Below are 17,302 nucleotides of genomic sequence, written 5' to 3'. Positions count from 1 at the left end.
ACTGGGGCAGCAAAGCTGTATGTTCCTCTTCAGTCTGAGTCCAGCTCACAGGATCAGAACTCTCCATCCTAAATTTCATCCAAGAGCCTCTTCCCCGTGCTGCTGAGGCTACCAGGATTAGCTGTCGAGCATTTAAACTGCTCCTTGTTTTACATCTCATAGGAGGTAACATTTGAGGAACTTCTAGAAGTCAAGTGGCAGGACAAGATTAATTAGGATTCCTTTCTAATCCTAATTACAATGATATTTGCTTCCCACGATAGGAGTTGTTCATTATCATATGTATAAGTTTGTTTCTTTAGTCTGTCTGCTTCCCTCTCCCCAACAAAAAAAAAAGGTTAAATAATATTTAATATGTTTTTGCAGTCATTAAAAAAATCAACTCTTTTTAATCTGGTAAAAACATCAGATGGGCAGAGGAGAAACCCATTCAATTCCCTATTAATTTCCCTTGCTCTCTAATTATATGCAAATCCACCAAGCCCAGGTTTTAATTCAGCTGCTCGCATTAAGAGATCAGAGGAAGATTCAAAATGGGAAAGCAGAGTTTGACGTGTCATCGGGGGCTCGTACGAATTTGACTGGAAGATAAATTCCACATTTTAATTAAAATGTTTATTCCGCTCTGCACAATAATGCTTGCTTGCTTTCAGAGGAAAAAAAGGGTATTAAGCATTAAGGGAACTAATTCCTCCTATCGAGAAAATTAGGATTTCTCTCAGGCAGACACAGGGTATCATCCAGGATTAGCGGCTGTAGCATTCTTTGTAAACATGTCACCCTTGAAAGTGAGCAACAAGGAAAGCTGCTATCGCCTTGCTGCTGCAGGGTGTCCACAGAGCATCCCTTTGGCTCCAGAGGGGATTATCTTCCCTCCATGGCCCCCACAGAGCCATTTATCTGAAAACTGGGAACTAAATGTGAGTCAGATTAGAATAATGTGGGGGTGGCAGCGGGCAGCTCGCCTCTCTCCGTGCCAGGATCACCAGGGGGGTTTGGGGGTCCCTGGGGGGGATGGTTGGCAGCACCAGGGCTGGGGAGGGAGTGACATCTGTCCCCACACTGGGCTGGAGTGATGCTGTGGAGGGGTCTGGGAGAGACCCTGGGGAAGGCTCAGAGCAGCCGTGGTTCATTCCTTCCTGGCCATCCATGTTGGAAATGTGCTTGACATTTGTGTAAATTTGAAGGGATTTCACCAGAGCAGAGAAATGCGCACTCAGGGAGGATGATTGTTACATATCATCATCCCTGGTTGTTTTGGCTTGTCTGTTACTGGTTTGTGGCATGGGCTTGGACATGGCCACCTTTGACGTGGTAAAACACCTTCCCTTGGTGTCATCTGACACCGTGTGTGCGTGGCCTTGGCCATCAGATGCCATGGGAGAAAGCTCCCTCTGGACAAGTCAGCAGCATTACAGTACCATTTTTATTTTTAATATTCCTGTTATTACTATTATTTTTTTCACAGCATTGTCATCAAGTTGGGGATTTCAGATGGTGTGAGCAACTTGGGTTTGCTGTCTGTTTCTTTCAGCCAGTGATGTTGTCAAATTGTGAGATCTCCCCTGAAGGTGAGCTGTGAGACTAGCAGATTTAAAAGAGGGAGAGGAGAGGAGAGGAGAGGAGAGGAGAGGAGAGGAGAGGAGAGGAGAGGAGAGGAGAGGAGAGGAGAGGAGAGGAGAGGAGAGGAGAGGAGAGGAGAGGAGAGGAGAGGAGAGGAGAGGAGAGGAGAGGAGAGGAGAGGAGAGGAGAGGAGAGGAGAGGAGAGGAGAGGAGAGGAGAGGAGAGGAGAGGAGAGGAGAGGAGAGGAGAGGAGAGGAGAGGAGAGAAAATAGGGACTATAGTGCTTGCCAGGAAAGGCTGACAACTGTCCCTTCCCAACCCTATAGACAAGGGGCAAACATCCTGTGATAGGTCTCCTGTCCAGGTCTCAGTGTGACGGGGTGGCACCAGCAGGATGGTGTCACCCATGGTGGCCTTGCATCCTGGCACTGCTGTGATGTGGAGGGGGAGGTTTCACCCCTCTGATGTTTGGTTAATCGAAACATCTTCAATCACATCAGTGTTTTTGAGGGGTTGTGTTTTGTAAACTCCCCCACACTCTTTCAACTACATGGGCTGGTTTTGTATTTGTTATAAATGGAAAGAAAAACACAGCCAGCAGCCAGGACCCCTCTCCTCACGCCCAGGGATTCTGTAAGCAAACATTTGCTTACAGAAACATTTCCTTCCAGAAAACTGCACAACACTGGCACCTGGAGGGTTCTTGTTGCTGGCAGATGGCCCCAGAAATTGTGCAGGTTTTTCCATCTGCTGCTGCAAGCACATCCCTGGAGAGGAGGGAATGGTTTAGAATCACAGAATGGTTTGGGCTGGAAGGGACCTTAAAGACCATCTCATTCCACCTCCACTGCCATGGTCAGGGACACTGTCCACTAGACCAGGTTGCTCCAAGCCCCATCCAACCTGGCCTGGCACATTCCTGGGGTATGGGGCAGCCACAGCTTCTCTGGGAAGCTGGTGCCAGTGCCTCACCACCGTCAGAGGGAATAATTTCTTCCCAGTATCTAGGGATGTGACAGCCAGATGCCAAAGCCTGCTCAGTTCAGATCCAGCACACAGCTGGGACTGGGGTTTGTAAACAGTTTCTCAAATCAGGTGAAAATTCTTGAAATGAGCAGCAACAGGGATCACAATGTGGCTCTCACAGTGCAGACCATCAGTGTTTCACCAAACCTTTGCACCCTGCGGTTTGGCTGGACCTGGTGCTGCCAGGCAATGGAGAGTGACACCCTGGTCCTTCAGGAAACGATGTCTCAAGCCTGCCCACAGGGCAAACCTTGTCTCTGTGACATACTTTTGTTTTGCTTTCCTCCCTTGCCCTCTTGGACACTTTCCTGATTAATTCTGGGTACTGGACCAACCACTTGCCTTTGAGAAGTGGAGTGCAATAAAGGAGGTCAGATACTATCAGCCTCCACAGGTCAAGTGGGAGCCTTTGCATTCACAGCCTCGAGCGTTACCGGTAACTCCAGGGTTTGCAAGTTTTGATTCAAATTCTCAGAACCACACGGCATGATGGGGACAGAGATTTTTTTTTTTCTGTGTAGCCCAGAACACCAGAGAGCCAATAACCAGGGATGGATGTTTCAGAACAAGCTGGGGGTTGATGCAGCCTCAGAATTACATTGCCCTGTTTTTTGGGAGAGATTAGCAGGGGTTTGGTGCTGCAGTGTAGCCCCTGGGTTATATTGCCCCAGCATTTTGGTTCCATGAAGCCAAATGTCACCACTGCCTTTTGTGGCCGTGGCACATTGGGACTGGAGGGGGGCTGCTCTCCCCTCCTGAGCAGATGCTTTGAACATCACAGCAGGAGCATTTCCCAAGCAAGGCAAGCACTGCATGAGGGCACTTTCTGCAGGTTTGAGGAGGCATCTGGAGTGAGGTGGCTCTTCTGCTGGATGGAACTGTAAACATTGCGTGGTGATGTCTAAATTTCATTCTTTGAGGCTTGGTATGTGGTGTAGCTGCCTCCACACTTGTCCCCTGTCACCCTAAGAGAGCAACCTCTGAGAGGGACTTTTCATCTTTATTTTTCCATGCCTTTTTTAATTTTTAAATTTTCAGGAAGAACCACCTACATCTTTCTCTTAGAAGATAAATACTTGAGAAGTGAAACAGCTCTTCCTGTGCCCGTAAATGGTGAAAAACTCAGCTTATTTCCCCTGCAGAGTTTGACTGAAAAATAATAACCATTATTGCTTAAAACCAGAAACCAGCAGCAGCACTGAGAAATTTTGGAAGGTTTTTAAGTTCTTTCCCTGTATTTCCCCCATTGCTGTAAGTGTTCAAGGGCAGGTTGGATGGGGCCCTGAGCAACATGGGCTAGTGGGTGGTATGTATCTGCCTGTGACAGGGAGTTGTAACTCTTATTATCTTTAAAGTCCCTTCCAACCCAAACTGTTCTGTGATTCTGTGATTTGTCCCCATGGTGTCTGCAGCTTGGTCACCCCTCTGAGAGCTGGGCCACAGAAGGTGTGAAATGCCAGGGAACTTGATCTCTGATGCACATCCCAGTCACAGGGGAATCAGGATCAAGGGAGCTGAGTTTGGCCACTGAGGCAAGTACATCCCCTGGAATGTGCAAAGATCAGGGCTACCCAGGTGCCTCATCAGCATACAAAGCAGAGCTGGATTTTAAAGAAGCTGAAAGAAATCAGGGGGAAAGGGAAGGGTTGGAGAAATTAATGCTCCATCAACCACAAAATGTAGAGTGCAGGGATAAAAACTAGAGTGAGGGCAATGTTTGGATAAAAACCTGAGCCAAGACAGCATTTGCCATGTGTGATATGTCTCTTAAACCAATCAGCTCCTTGTTACAATTCACATGCAGAATTAATGCAAGAATTCATAACTGGACATTTTCCTTTCCTCTCCATCTGACTGTTGCTCATTAGCATGCCAGGGCCAGCCAGAGGTGGGTGCACAGGGCAGTGGGACTCTGCTGGTCCTGGGGATGAGGCCTCTGGAGGAACCTGTGCTTGTGCTGGGGGTCAGAACCAGATCCAGCTCCGTGTGCCACAGCCACGCTGGTTGGGCTGGGCAGTGGCCAGGAAGATGCTGCTGCTGCTGCTGCTGCTGCTGCAGCCAAAATTTGTCTCAGCTGGAGGGGTGCAGGGCTGGATGAGGGCAGTGCCTGAGCATGGGTGGCTTTAACTTTCCCTGTTTCCTTTTCTCTGCGGCAGCGGGCTGGGGCGCTGGGACTGCAGCAAAAGTGAGAAAAGAGAAACAAGTGTGCTGAGATGAGAAATGAGTCAATGCTGCCTTTGCCTGCGGGCTGCGAGGGCTCTGGCCCCGGCATTGCATCCAGTGCCAAAAACGGTCTGCAGTGGGTACCTGGGGGATCTTTGATCAGCATCTCCTGCTGTAACACCGCCGGGAAACGAGGGGCAAAGCTGTCTGCTGACACGGTCTGGGGCCCTGAGCTGGGAGGTGTTACCAGAACTTAGAGTGTGCAGGGCTGGCTTTGAGTCATGGGCTCTGGGTCCCAGTGCCCCAAGTGACAGCATTGCCCTGGGAGTCCTCCTGGAAGCCCTCCTGGCATCTGATACTGTGGGATGTGCCTAATAATGTCCTTAATTATGCCATAGAGTCACAGGATGGTTTGGGTTGGAAGAAACCTTAGAGATCATCTGGTTCTAGCCCACCTGCCATGGGCAGAGACACCTTCCACTAGACCAGGTTGCCCAGGGCCTCATCCAAGCTGGACTAATGTCCCCAGTCCATCCCTAATGATTTGCTAATTTGGATTGATTGGAGGATAAAGAGCAAAAGGCACAGTGCCCCTGGTCACAGGTAGCTTCCCCAGCAGCAGTGCATGCTTGGTGCAGCCTGACCTTATACCTTTCTTTCTGTGGCACGATGACTAATTTTGCAGTGAAGAGCAATTAATTCCTCATTGAATCAGCAACAGAAAACCTTGGTAGGTTTTGTTTTTCACAGCCGACACGTCGACTCATCTCACTCTCTCTGAGAAGTGATGTCAAAGCAAACATGTATGGGGCAACTCGGGGCTGGACTGCAGCCTGCAGCTCCTGTGCTGCACCCAGGCACCCACGCGGGGCAGGGGAGCACAGAGACCTGCTCAGAGCTCAGCCTGACATCTGAGCTGAGAACAGCCTTGGGGGATGCTCCCGGCAGCCAGACACACAGCTCAGGCAGTGCCAGAGGGCTCTGGCACTGCCCAAACCCCCTCTGCCATGGTGGTGATGGCCACCAGCATGGCACAGCTGCCAGCCCCAGCTCCCTTCCCTTGGCCAGGCCCTTTGCTGCACACAGGCCACTGCTGGGCTGGCCCACAGCTCTTCATTTCTCTGTCTTTGGGGCTGGCGACGTGGGAAAATTTGAAAGTGATGTGAGTAATTTCACCTGGCTGCGGCTGGGCTCCCCAGCGAGGCTGGAAACCGCAGCGCTCGCCCTGGCCACCAGCTCCTGCTGCTCCTGCTCCCTGCAGGCTCTCCCAGCCTTCCCTCAGCACAGCCAGGCTCGTGGGGCCACTGGCTGCCAGGGTCACCGAGGGCGTAGGGGACTTTCCTCTCCCTGCAGGCTCCTGGGCACCCAGTGGCTCCCCAGTGCAGGTTTCCAGAGTTTGAGCTCTTGGCATGCTGGCTGATGTTCTGGGAGCTGTGGTTTGAGCAAGGCAGGCAGCACCCTGCTGTCCTCCATGGGGAGCACAGCACCCCTTGAAGTCACATCCCCAGAGAAAATTGAACAGCGTGAAATTTAACATTTTTTACTATTGGAAGGGGCAGTAGAGTTAAACTACTTTATTTTAGTTCTGAATTGTCTTCTACCAGAAAATTAATTAAAGCCATTCCCATCCATAAAAGCAGCAGTGGAGCCCAGCACTGGTGGGATGTTGGGATCCTCAGCAGTCCCCCAGGCACAGTGGGGTGACCACTTCTGCTTTTAATAGCTGTGTTCAGTTGTAGCAAGGAATATTTTTCACAGGTTACAAAACATCCTCCTTTTTTTAAATTTGTTTCTTTTCCTAAACTGATCCAAGCAGAATTTTTTTTTCCTACAATATTTTCAGAGTTAAAAACTCAAAGAGTTTTACCAGCCTTGAAATTTTTTTAGTTTGATCATTTCTGTGCTATGTTTTTCTAAGGTTAGCTTTAAAGTTTAACAGAAAAATCCTCCATCAAACCAGCAAAGTAAAACTACTCATTTTTAGCATGTCATGACTAAATAGCTAAGTCTTTTAAAAATGAATTAAAATACTTGCTAACACAAGGTGCTTTCCAGAAAATGTTTGATTATAATCTCATGCCATTGTCTAGTGAAAACCCCACATTTAGATTAAAATAATTTATAGTTCTGATCAACCAGCAGCATCCCAGCAGCTTGTATAACCCCACTGCTACCTGTGGCCAGAGCATGTGTCATGGAGAATGGGAGCAAAGCAAAGGATGTGGAGCCTGATCAGGCACCTTGGAGCCAAAATGCACTGAAACTCCAGTGGTGAGGGTGATCCTCTATGCAAGATCCACTGGGTTTGCATGTGCTCAGAGGAAAGTTTTCTGTCTGGCCTTGAGATCCCATCACAATCACACACTTGAGTGGGGAGATCTAATTTTGCCTTGCCAATAATTAATCTTTCTTAATAATTAATGCTACTGTCTTTTCTCTTTGCTCCTCCAATTACCTCTAGTTATTAAAGTCACATCTTGGCTTCAAGGAGGGATCTTCTTCCCTCAGCAGCATTGGGGTTTTCAGTCATTTTCAGGGAGGTTGGTGGGATGGTTGGTGCTGGGAGGGGGATGCACTGCAGCACACAGGGGAGGAGGGGGCAGTGCTCACATGGTGGGCATTCAGCCGAGCTGTGATTTAGCAAATCTGAGGTGGGTAGGAAAAAGCCCTCCAGGCTTGCAAACCCCATCCTGCTGCTCCATCCCCCCTGGAATGGCATTCTGCAGTCGCTGTAAATGTGTCTCCTCATTTCTGCACGAGGTCGTGGCTGCACAGCTCATTCCCCAACGTGTCCTCAAGGGGCTGTGCTGGAGGAGGTGATGCAAAGCTGTCCTTGGAGCCCCTTCAGGTCCCCCCATGGCTGCTGAAGGACAGGAGGTAGCAATTGGTGTTGGGATCATGATGTTTAGCACCAGCAGCATTATTTTTGGTGCATGGGTAGCAAGCAGATCTATCACTGCAGCTCTGGGCTGTGTTGAAACCCAGGAGACAAAATCAGATGCTTTACCAAACCACAGCCTGTCCCCTGTGATGTCCTGACCAGCAGCACCCGCTGTGCTCCCAGAGGACCTTCTGAGAGAACACCAAACCACTGCCCTCGTGTCAATCCTCTTGGGAGAAAACATTTACCTCAGGCTGACTTTATGGCATAAAGCATTCTCAATTGCTACATCCTGGCTTTGAAAAGCGTCTTCAGGCTTCATGTGCTGCAGCTGATTTGCAGGAACACAATCTAGACCTTGCAAAACCAGGGAATTGATCTAATTACTCTGGGGCTATGGATTTCTATAAGCCAGGTATGGTTTCATAGTGCAGCTGGGGAAGAGCAGGAGCTGCAGTCATGGCTATGGGCCACAGCCATTGGCAGCTGCAGTCTTTGAACCAGGATCAACATGGAGTTTTCTCTATTTCTCCATATTTTTGTACATCATTTCTTCCCTCCCTAATTGGAAGATGGGTTCCTGTTACAAACTCCCTAATGGAGGAAGTGGAAAGGGGGATAAATAGCCCCTTGCTGAATTTTTTCTTGTCTACCTGCTGGTCAACCTTCCCCACCAGATCTTTATGGCTTTAGGGAGTAGAGAAGTTTTTGTGTGAGGCAAGGGCAAATGTAGAAGGGTCATGGGGGAGGCAGCTCTTCTTACTGGTGCAGCATGTTGTTTTCCATCTGAACTGATAGAACAACTGAGTAATTGAGCTGCAAGTTTTGTTGTACCACCAGGTTACCACTGAACCATTGAATCTCAGAATGGTTTGGGTTGGAAGGGACCTTAAAAATCATCTCCTTCCAATCCCCTGTCTCCTGCCCCTGCTCTGAAAGCTGTTTACAGTTGTCAGGCAGAGAGGCTGCCTGGTGAATGGTGCTGTGCTTTGGATCGGGCGTGAGGCAAATGGGAAAGAAAGATCTGTCCTACTTTGAACAGAAGTGCTTGAGTTGAGGTTTTCAAACAGCTCAACATTGAGCTTGTTCTGCTCCAGTGTCAAGTTAGAATGTACACGTAGAACTGCATATCCCTCATTTAGGCTTTGTGGCTCTTAAATAAGCTAAACCATAGCTAATTTTAGAAATATCACTGAAAAGCTCTTCTTCATCTCATTTCATGGCTGAGAATAGAAAGAGCTCAGAGCTCCAAACATGTGTTTAACTAAGCAGGAACCAGCCCAGTGCTGCTCTTGATGGGAAAACCACATAACCCATGGCCCTGCTGCAGGACAGGAATGCCGGTACCACACCAGTTTGTGCTGGGAAGGGGGATTGCATTCCCAGTACCCCACTGTGTGCAGTAAACCTACACCTGCCAAGCACCAGGAATTAGGGTTTTCATTTATTCTCAAATGCAAACCCGCGTGTCTCTTGGTTTTTATTTGCATGAGCAAACCTTTGTGGGAAAGGCAGATGTAAAGCAGCGTCTCCATCGGTGTGTTTTCTTTTCCACTTCATGGGTTTCCTCCTCAGAGCAGAGATGCAAAACACAGGACTTGCCCAGGGCTCCCAGTTCACTTGGAGCAGCCGGGATGGGTCCAGGACAGGTTGATCAGAGCCACTGTCAGTGGCTGTGCCTCCCTCACCAAAGCCAGCCAGAGCTTTGTGGTCATTCTGCCTGAGCAAAATCATTACCAAAGTGGAAGGCACCAGTGAATTGAGTCCAGAGATTGTAAATGACTTCTCAAAAGTTACACAGCAAATCATCTGTAGACATCCCAATGAGACTGATGAAAACTGGCTGGCATGCCCAGCTCCTAGCCCCTGGAGAGCTGTCTGACCTGCTCTGTTCCCAAACTGACCCTGTTCTGGAGTGCTGTTAGTCCTGGTTTCTTTTGTGTTAGGATTTATCTGGGACAAATCCTAACATTCCACCACCAAGATGAAGTCAGTTTGGATTTAAAGGCAACCATGGGCGAAACTGGGCATGTAGGAAACAGCTCGAGGCGAGGAGGCAGCGTAGATGGCAGCGTGTGTGTGTGTGTGTGTGTGTTCCTTACTGCTGTGCAGCCCTTCCAAACAGGTTCCCCTCTCTCTGCTCCACCAAGCAGCAGGACTTCCTGTTGTGTTCACCAAAAAGGGCCTTCTCCAAGGTTGGGCTGCGACAGCCATGCTGCACGTAACCAGGAGCAGCTACAAGAGGAGACAGATTTTTCTTTGCTTACTTTTCCTGGATTTTTTTGCATCTTCAGAATTACCTCAGCTCCCTCTGGTCCTTCTCCAGCACTGGAGCTCAGTCCAACTGGGATTTCAACCCAAGGGCTAACTAGTGACCATGTCCTGTTTCCAAAGACATTACCCTCAGTGTTTAATGGTGGCCTTGGCAGTGCTGGGTTAATGGTTGGACTTGATGATCTCTATAAAGTCTTTTCCAACCAAATGATTCTGTGATCCTGTGTCTGTCTTTGCATGACAGCCCTGATTAAGAAATCCCAAACATGACTTTCACAGTCAATATGAAGGATTCACTGTGAAAGTCCAGATTTAGAGACCTTGTGGTAGTCCAGGACAGAGAACAAGAGCTTTGCATTGGGTAACAGACTTGGAGCATTCATCCTGGACTAAAAGATACTGGAAATGAATGGAAAAAGACTTCTGAACTTTGAAAACTTCAAGCTGATTTGGTCTGTTTTCCACTTATCCAAGAAATCATCTCCAGCTGTTTTCCCTGCTTGGTTTATAGATTGGGGTTTGGGTTTTTCTGCAGGATGCTGCCGTGTTTGTTTAGTAATTTGTTTAGTGTTTGTGTAGTGTTTTTAGTTATTCCCAGCCTTGCTGGCAACAGCAGGACTGCAGAGGGCACTGGCTGTCCTTGCTGGTGGATCCTGATGGCTTCTGAGTCCTCTGCATTGTTGTGTCTTGCAGTCCAACAAAGTGCCCGTCGTGCAGCCGTCGCACGGAGTGCACCCGCTGACCCCGCTCATCCCGTACAGCAACGACCATTTCAGCCACGGCTCCCACTCCCCCCACCTGCCCGCTGACATCAACCAGAAACAAGGTACTGCACCACTGGGACCTGTGTGCTGGGAGGGGACAGAGCTGGAGACCGCTGGGGCTGGCACCTTCCTGGGACCGTCCTTCCTCTGGGACCTTCCTGGTCCCAAATCAATGAGAAAAATCGGGACCTTTGGTCAGCTGGGACATTGCTTAGCAGGAGGAGGTTGTTTAGCTTATTGGCAATGCTTTGAGATCTAGCCACGAGCAGTTTGATACCAAAAGTGCCAGCCCTGCTGAAGGAGTGTGCTCAGTTCTCTGTACAAGCTGTCCTGCGCCTTGAGACCAGACCAGAGCCTGCACGATACTGCACAAGAGTCAACCAGAAAATGGAAAGTAATCTTTCCTTTGACTCATACCCAAACTGTTGTCAGGTTGTCATTTTGAGAAAATAAATGTTTGAAACAGGAAATATTTTGACTAAACAGGATTGGTGTCTGATAGTTGACTGGACTGTGACATGTGTGTCCCCGTAGTACCACATGTTATGTAGTTGTCACCTGGTTTGGCTTTTTGTGTTCCTGTGTGAGCCCAGGCTGTGTCAATTGGCTCATGAGGCTATAGAGGAAAGTACAGTATGTTGAGGTTAAACCCTCTAAAATAAACTGTAAATACAAGTATGTATTGAGGAATTCACCCCAATTCATCATTCCATCATTCTTCACGGGTTCCTGGCAAACTGAGTGTAAAATCAAACTTTTCTCAACCTTACATTGGTGTAGAACATCTGTTCAGATTACCCATTTTTTTTACACAAACCTGGGCTTGATTTCATGGGAAAGCAAGCAAACTGACAGTTTTGTGTCAAACTGCATTCAGGAAGGAGGACAGTGTCCATCAGAGCCCAGAAGCCAGTGCCAAAACAGAGGCACAAAACCAGCTGTTGTGATTTGAGCAAAAACCTCCACCCAGGAGTGATCCAAACCATGCCAGAGGCATCAGCTTCACCAAGTTAACATCACTGATAAACCAATGGGTTATTGAGGATGCTCTTGGCTAGAGGACCCACTGAATAATGCCTGGTCTGAACCTAGAGGCACACTCTGGACTCATCAGGGATGCTGGTGGTAGGGTTTAGGTCTGGAGGTCACACTCTGGACTCATCAGGGATGGTGATGGGTACGGTTTAGGTCTGGTGTAGGGGATACCCAGGCACATCCTGGTTGTCTTCCAGGCAGCATACTGCTCGTCAACCATCAGAGCATAATAAACTCAGCAGAAAAATAGGAAGAGTTAACAAATTGAACCTAGTAAAAGCTCAGGTAATGAGTTGAGTCTGAGAGAAAGTGTGCAGGAAGGCAGCCCAACACACCTTCCCCCACGCTGCCTCTGCTGTACCTTGCGGAGCTCTGTCCCTCCAGGAGCTGTTCTCCATGAGCTGCCTCCTGGGACTCACTGTCAGCCTGGGAAACCTTAAGTGCTACAAGAGCAGCTCACCCAAGGGCAGAGCTGGTTGTATCCCTCTGTGGAGGCTGCAGATGGCACTGGAGCAGTCCCTGAGCATTCAGCTCTGCAGTGGGTCAGTCATTCCAGGACACTGTCCTTGGGCTGCCCACCTGCACCCTCAGGGCAGGCACTGTCCAGTCTCCCTTCCCTTTTAGCTGCCACCTCTACAGACACAGGGAGTCTGTTTGTCCCAGAGACCCACCTTGTGCAATTTCAAGGAAAAGTTCAGCCCATAATGCTCAGCTGGGTCTCGCCTTTGTGGTGCAGCTGTGATCATACATGCCCCATGCCTGCACTGCTGGGGGGAGGGTTTTCTCCGTGTTCCTCCTGGATGTGCCCCATCTCTGTTTTCATCACTGAAACAGCTCCCACTATCACCCAGTGTAAGCACTTGAGAGGCACTCATTCTCCCAGCATCCCTTTAAAGTTTCTCACAGTAGCCCAAGGACACACAGACCAGGAAATACAAGCAGGAATTCTGAGTCAGTGGCTGGTGGCCCAACCACTGGGCCAGCAAGAATAACTTGTGCTCTGACTTACGCAACTCCTGTTGTTGGGGGTGCAAATCTGAGGATGTTCCATCAGCTGCCTTTGCAGGCCTGCTTTTGTTTGACCCTCCATGGGCCACTGAGTCCCACTTGAAGGAAGTCTCATGCTAGGTTATATATTCCCATCAGGTCAGTTATTCATTTATTTTAGCTAGCTCCTAATAAAATGCTTAGAAGCAGTTGGTGTCACTCCTAATTAATAAAGTATCATTCAAACACCTAGGAAAAAAATCCAGTTGCAACTGCTTGCAGCTCTAACCAATTTAATCCATGTGTTTGTCATCCAGGATGGCCACTCTATTATCCCTGTTCCCAGTTTTTGTCTGAGGCTCGATAGCAGCCATCACTGCACTAGGCTGCTAGCAGAGCTCAGCCCCAGCACCCCTCAGTTTCCCAGTCCAGGGGTCAGCTGGAGGCTGGTTTTGCCAGCAGCACAGTGGTTGTCTGAGTCCCACCCGCAGCCCCAGGCAGCACAGGATGTTTTCCAGCCCAGCTAGGAGAGAGCAGTGCTGTGGCTGTGTCCCCTGGCCATGCTGCTGTGCCAGCAGCTTTGAAGATCACACAGGGATTCCCCATGTGGAGGGTGAATTCCCAGCTGGCACCATACCCACCTCCATAGTTCCTTGGCACCCACAGAGCTGCAGAACAATTGTTTTGAACTCAAATTGCTTAAAATTAAGTTGGAAGTGATGCCTGCTGGAGCATCCCCACTGCCTGCTCACGGGGGGTCCTGCAGATGACTGATGGAGAGGGAGCATAGGAATGGCTTTGACCATCCACTGAGCACCTGCGTGGGCTCTCTGGGAAAGGCAGAGGGACGCCCGGAGTCAGCCAAATCCTTACCAAAGCATGGTGCTGCTTGGCTTCAGGGTGGCATGGAGCAGCTGTGATGCTTGTGCAAGAGCGAGATGTCTCCTCCATCCCCCCCTTATGTTTGTGATTTTGCTGCAATGTGGGTGACCCACCACAGTCCCACAGAGAGGAGCACAGGAAGCACCACCTGCAGACGGCTGTTCCGTGTGGCTGTCCACAAGTGCCCATAGATGAAGCAGCCGGGGGTTGGGAGCGATCTGGGTTACCCAGGGAATGCAGTGCCACGTTCAGCTCCTCTCCTTCTCCCTTCTTGCAGGAGTGCACCGTCCTTCCCAGACCTCAGACATCCCTGGTTTCTACCCGCTGCCCCCGGGCGGAGTGGGACAGATCACGCCGTCGATGGGATGGTGAGTGAGGGGGGAATGGTGCGTGAGGGGCTCGGTCTGTGGGCCCGGGACAGGCCCCTGAGCCAGCCCACACTGCTGCTGCTCCCCGTGACCTCCACGGGCCTTCCCCAGCTTCACCCTCCTGTGTGCTCTGTGGAGAGGGAGCAGAATTTAGCCCTGTCTCGGAGGTGGGAGCAGGCCTGTTGAGAGGCTGAAGGCTTCGTCTTGGCTGCAGCATCCCTGGAGAGGGGTTGCAACCTGCCCAATCCAAAACTGCCTCCTGCTTTACATCTGTCTGTGTGGATTGGGGAAGCCAGAGAGAGCTTCCTGCCCACCCCTCCTAATCACAGCAAAAGGCTCTTTTTTGAGTAGGAGGTAATTTTCTCCCTCACTGGACTTTTCGGCACAAACAGTGCTTTCCCTGAGCACACCACCAGTACGGAGTCATCCCGTGGGATGCTCCATCTGCCAGGCCGTGGTTTTTCTTGGGATCTGACACACAGGGAAAAAGCACACCATGGCAGAGACCTGCCAGGAAGCAGCCCTGGTACCCACAGCCTGGCCAGCTGGTAACCACTGCCCCGGCGGGCATGGGAGAGCAGAGACCATGAGCTGGAGCACTCCCAAAATGTACCCCCTGCGAGGGCCAGCCCTGCAGAGCATCCTGCAAAGCACAGCCTGCTGGCAAACCTGCCCGGGGGCACAAGTTAAAAATACACCAGTGTGTTCTCTGTGGTCATTGCCACTGGCTTTCGTCCCCGTGACCATGAGCACACTGAGAGAGCGGGTCTGGCAGGTGCTGCCATGTGGGCATCATCACTCCTCAGGTTAATATTTAATCCCTGGTGATGATGTAGGGACATGGCAGAGGCTGGCAGAGAGACTGGTGGCTGCAGGTGGCAATTCAGGGTTGCTGGGATGAGGAGAGGGTGCAGGGCTGATGATCACAGGGACAGTGGCCAGATTCCCTCAGTCCAGTGGATAAAACCTTGGCAAAGCCCGGCAGAGAGCTTTAGGTGAAAGAACATATTGCAGAGTGGGACATGGGAAGCTTCTTAAAGCACGAAGTAAAATGTTAGCTTTTGCTTTGTTTTGTTTATGAATTTCATGTTCCAGATATTTAACCACAAGGAAACAGAGAATGAGGCCTTTGATACAGAGTCTGGCTTCAAAGAGATTACATTTTGCCTTCTGTGCTAAATCTGCTACTCTTGGGTGATGATTTAACTCCTCATATGATGTGATTCATCCTCAGGAAAAGCAAGGACTGGGGTGACTCTGCTGTAATATGAAAGAAACAGTTGGAGTGGGGAGAAAGGAGCCAGTTTGTCAAATGGAAGGTCCACTCCTGGGTTAGGATGATGCTGTTCAGACAGCTCTGGGCTCATGAAGGGAGAGAAGTCTGTTTTTTTATTGAGATTTTGTGGGGCAGTTGGTGGTGGGGAGAGCTTTCATGGCTGAGAGCTGCTCCAGCACCCGTGGGGTTTGGCATCCTCCTGCAGCCTCATCAGATGTCTTCATTAATTAATGGCTAATAGAGCAGATATGGTAAAGCAACAAAGGGCCTGACATGCAGAGAGCAGCACCTTGAGACACGTGTGTCTTTTCCTTGCCCAAAATGTATGGAAGAGCCCCAGCCCCACTTGTGGAGTGCCCAGTCCTCAGCTGAGGCTCAGCACACCGCTGTGGGTGGGTGCTGAAGCACTGCAGCCTGGCAGGCTCATGGCTGCATCCCCCCATGCCAGCAGCAGGGGCTGTGTGCCAGGGATGGTCACGCCAGGGATGCATCCCAGAGCAGCTGGGGCTGCCCCATCCCTGGAAGTGTTCAAGGCCAGGTTGGGTGGGATCTTGAGCAACCTGGGCTAGAGGAAGGTGTGCCTTTCCACAGCAGGGGATTGGAACTGGATGATCTTTAAGGTTCCTCCCAACCCAAACCATTACAGGGTTCCATGGTTGTGCTGGTGCCACCAAGCAGCTGCCAGGCCAGGGCAGCCACACATGGGAAGCAACTTTTCCTCCACAAGCTGGCAGGCAGGAGCTGGGCACAAACTGGCTTTGTTCTCACCGAGCGCTTCAGGAGGAGGAGCTGCAATCACTCTCTCTGTAATTAAGCTGGATGACAGTCAGATAAAAGCTTCCAAGAGTCCAGTCAAGTGAGTTCTGCTTATGGGAGCCTGGCAGTAAACATTAGCCAGGAACCTGCAAATCGTGTCACTCACTGTGCCCGGGGCCGAGCTCAGTGGTGCCATGGCAGCCTCTCCTCCACCATCCCACAGCCTTCTTCCTGAGCCACCCTCCCATCTCCAGGTGATTCTCTGGAAACAGGCTGAGAGAGATGGGGCTTTTCATCTGGAGAAAGTTTCCAGGAGGCCTCAGAGTCCCTTCTCGTACCTAAAAGTAGCTCATAAAAAAGAGGGAGAGGCACTTTTTATATGGGCAGATAGTGATAGGACAAAAGGAAACAGTTTTGAACTAAAAGAGGGAAGTTAGATCAGATGTTAGGAAGTTTTTTAGGCAGAGGGTGGTGAGGCCCTGGCATAGATTGCCCAAGACACTGCAGCTGCCCCATCCCTGAAGGTGTTCATGGTCAGGTTGCACAGGGCTTGGAGCACTGGATCTAGGGAAAGGTGTCCCTGCCCATGGCAGGAGCTTGGAATAAGATGAGCTTTAAGGTCCCTTCCAACCCAGACCAGTAATTCCATGATATGGGCTGTAATCGTGCACTCCCACCCATCAGGGACTGATTTTGCCGTTGCTTTAATTTTCATGTCAGAGGGACTTTGGATGAAGCTGCAAGTGCCTGACTCCATTCCCATCCCAATACCCCAGCCCCTGGAGTAACCCAGGTCGCTTCTGGATCAGCTCCAAGTGTTTTCTTGGCCCTGGGGCAGCCGCCTCCAACTTCAAAGGCTGTTTGGGTTTCCCGGTGCGCGGCAGCGCTCGGCTGTTTGTTGGTGTGTTTATACCCCACATCTGAGGGGTCGGACAGGGCTCCTGCCTGCCAGGCTGTAAACAGCCCCGGCTGCCTTTCCTGCAGACAGATCCCCCAGATTTCAGTCCAGCCAGGAGGATTTCAGGCAGCAGCAGGAACGGGAGCCTCCTTCCTGCCCAGCGCAGCTCAGGGGTCTGACTGCTGCCCCGCTGTCATTATTCCTCTTCAGGGCAGAAACTTCTCTTTAGCCCCAAAAAATCCCAGGCATCCACGAGCTTGGGTCCTTCACAGTGCACCACGCTTAATGGACTTTTTGTGGATTTTTTTCATCATTAGCTGGTCCTGGGTTTAGGTACAGCCCTATGCAGCCTGGCCAGAGGAGTGTGAGTGCCAGCACAGTTGGAAGCTCCCCATTGTGCCCATCCCTGCAAGTGCTCAAGGCTAGGTG

At 50.3% G+C, this 17,302-nt stretch overlaps 1 protein-coding gene across 7 annotated transcripts in view; it reads left to right on the top strand.

The window, feature by feature from the left end:
- TCF7 (transcription factor 7) overlaps positions 1-17,302 on the top strand; it is a 69,881-nt gene that overhangs the window by 40,029 nt on the left and 12,550 nt on the right. For all 7 annotated transcript variants that reach the window (XM_064387938.1, XM_064387939.1, XM_064387940.1 and 4 more), the window contains exons 4-5: positions 10,601-10,733; positions 13,853-13,943. In XM_064387938.1, the coding sequence (XP_064244008.1) occupies positions 10,601-10,733; positions 13,853-13,943 (224 nt within the window). The remainder of the gene's footprint in view (positions 1-10,600; positions 10,734-13,852; positions 13,944-17,302) is intronic.

Source organism: Passer domesticus, chromosome 13 (genome assembly GCF_036417665.1).
Source record: "Passer domesticus isolate bPasDom1 chromosome 13, bPasDom1.hap1, whole genome shotgun sequence".
NCBI lineage: Eukaryota > Metazoa > Chordata > Aves > Passeriformes > Passeridae > Passer > Passer domesticus.
This window is presented reverse-complemented; position numbering and strand designations above follow the sequence as displayed.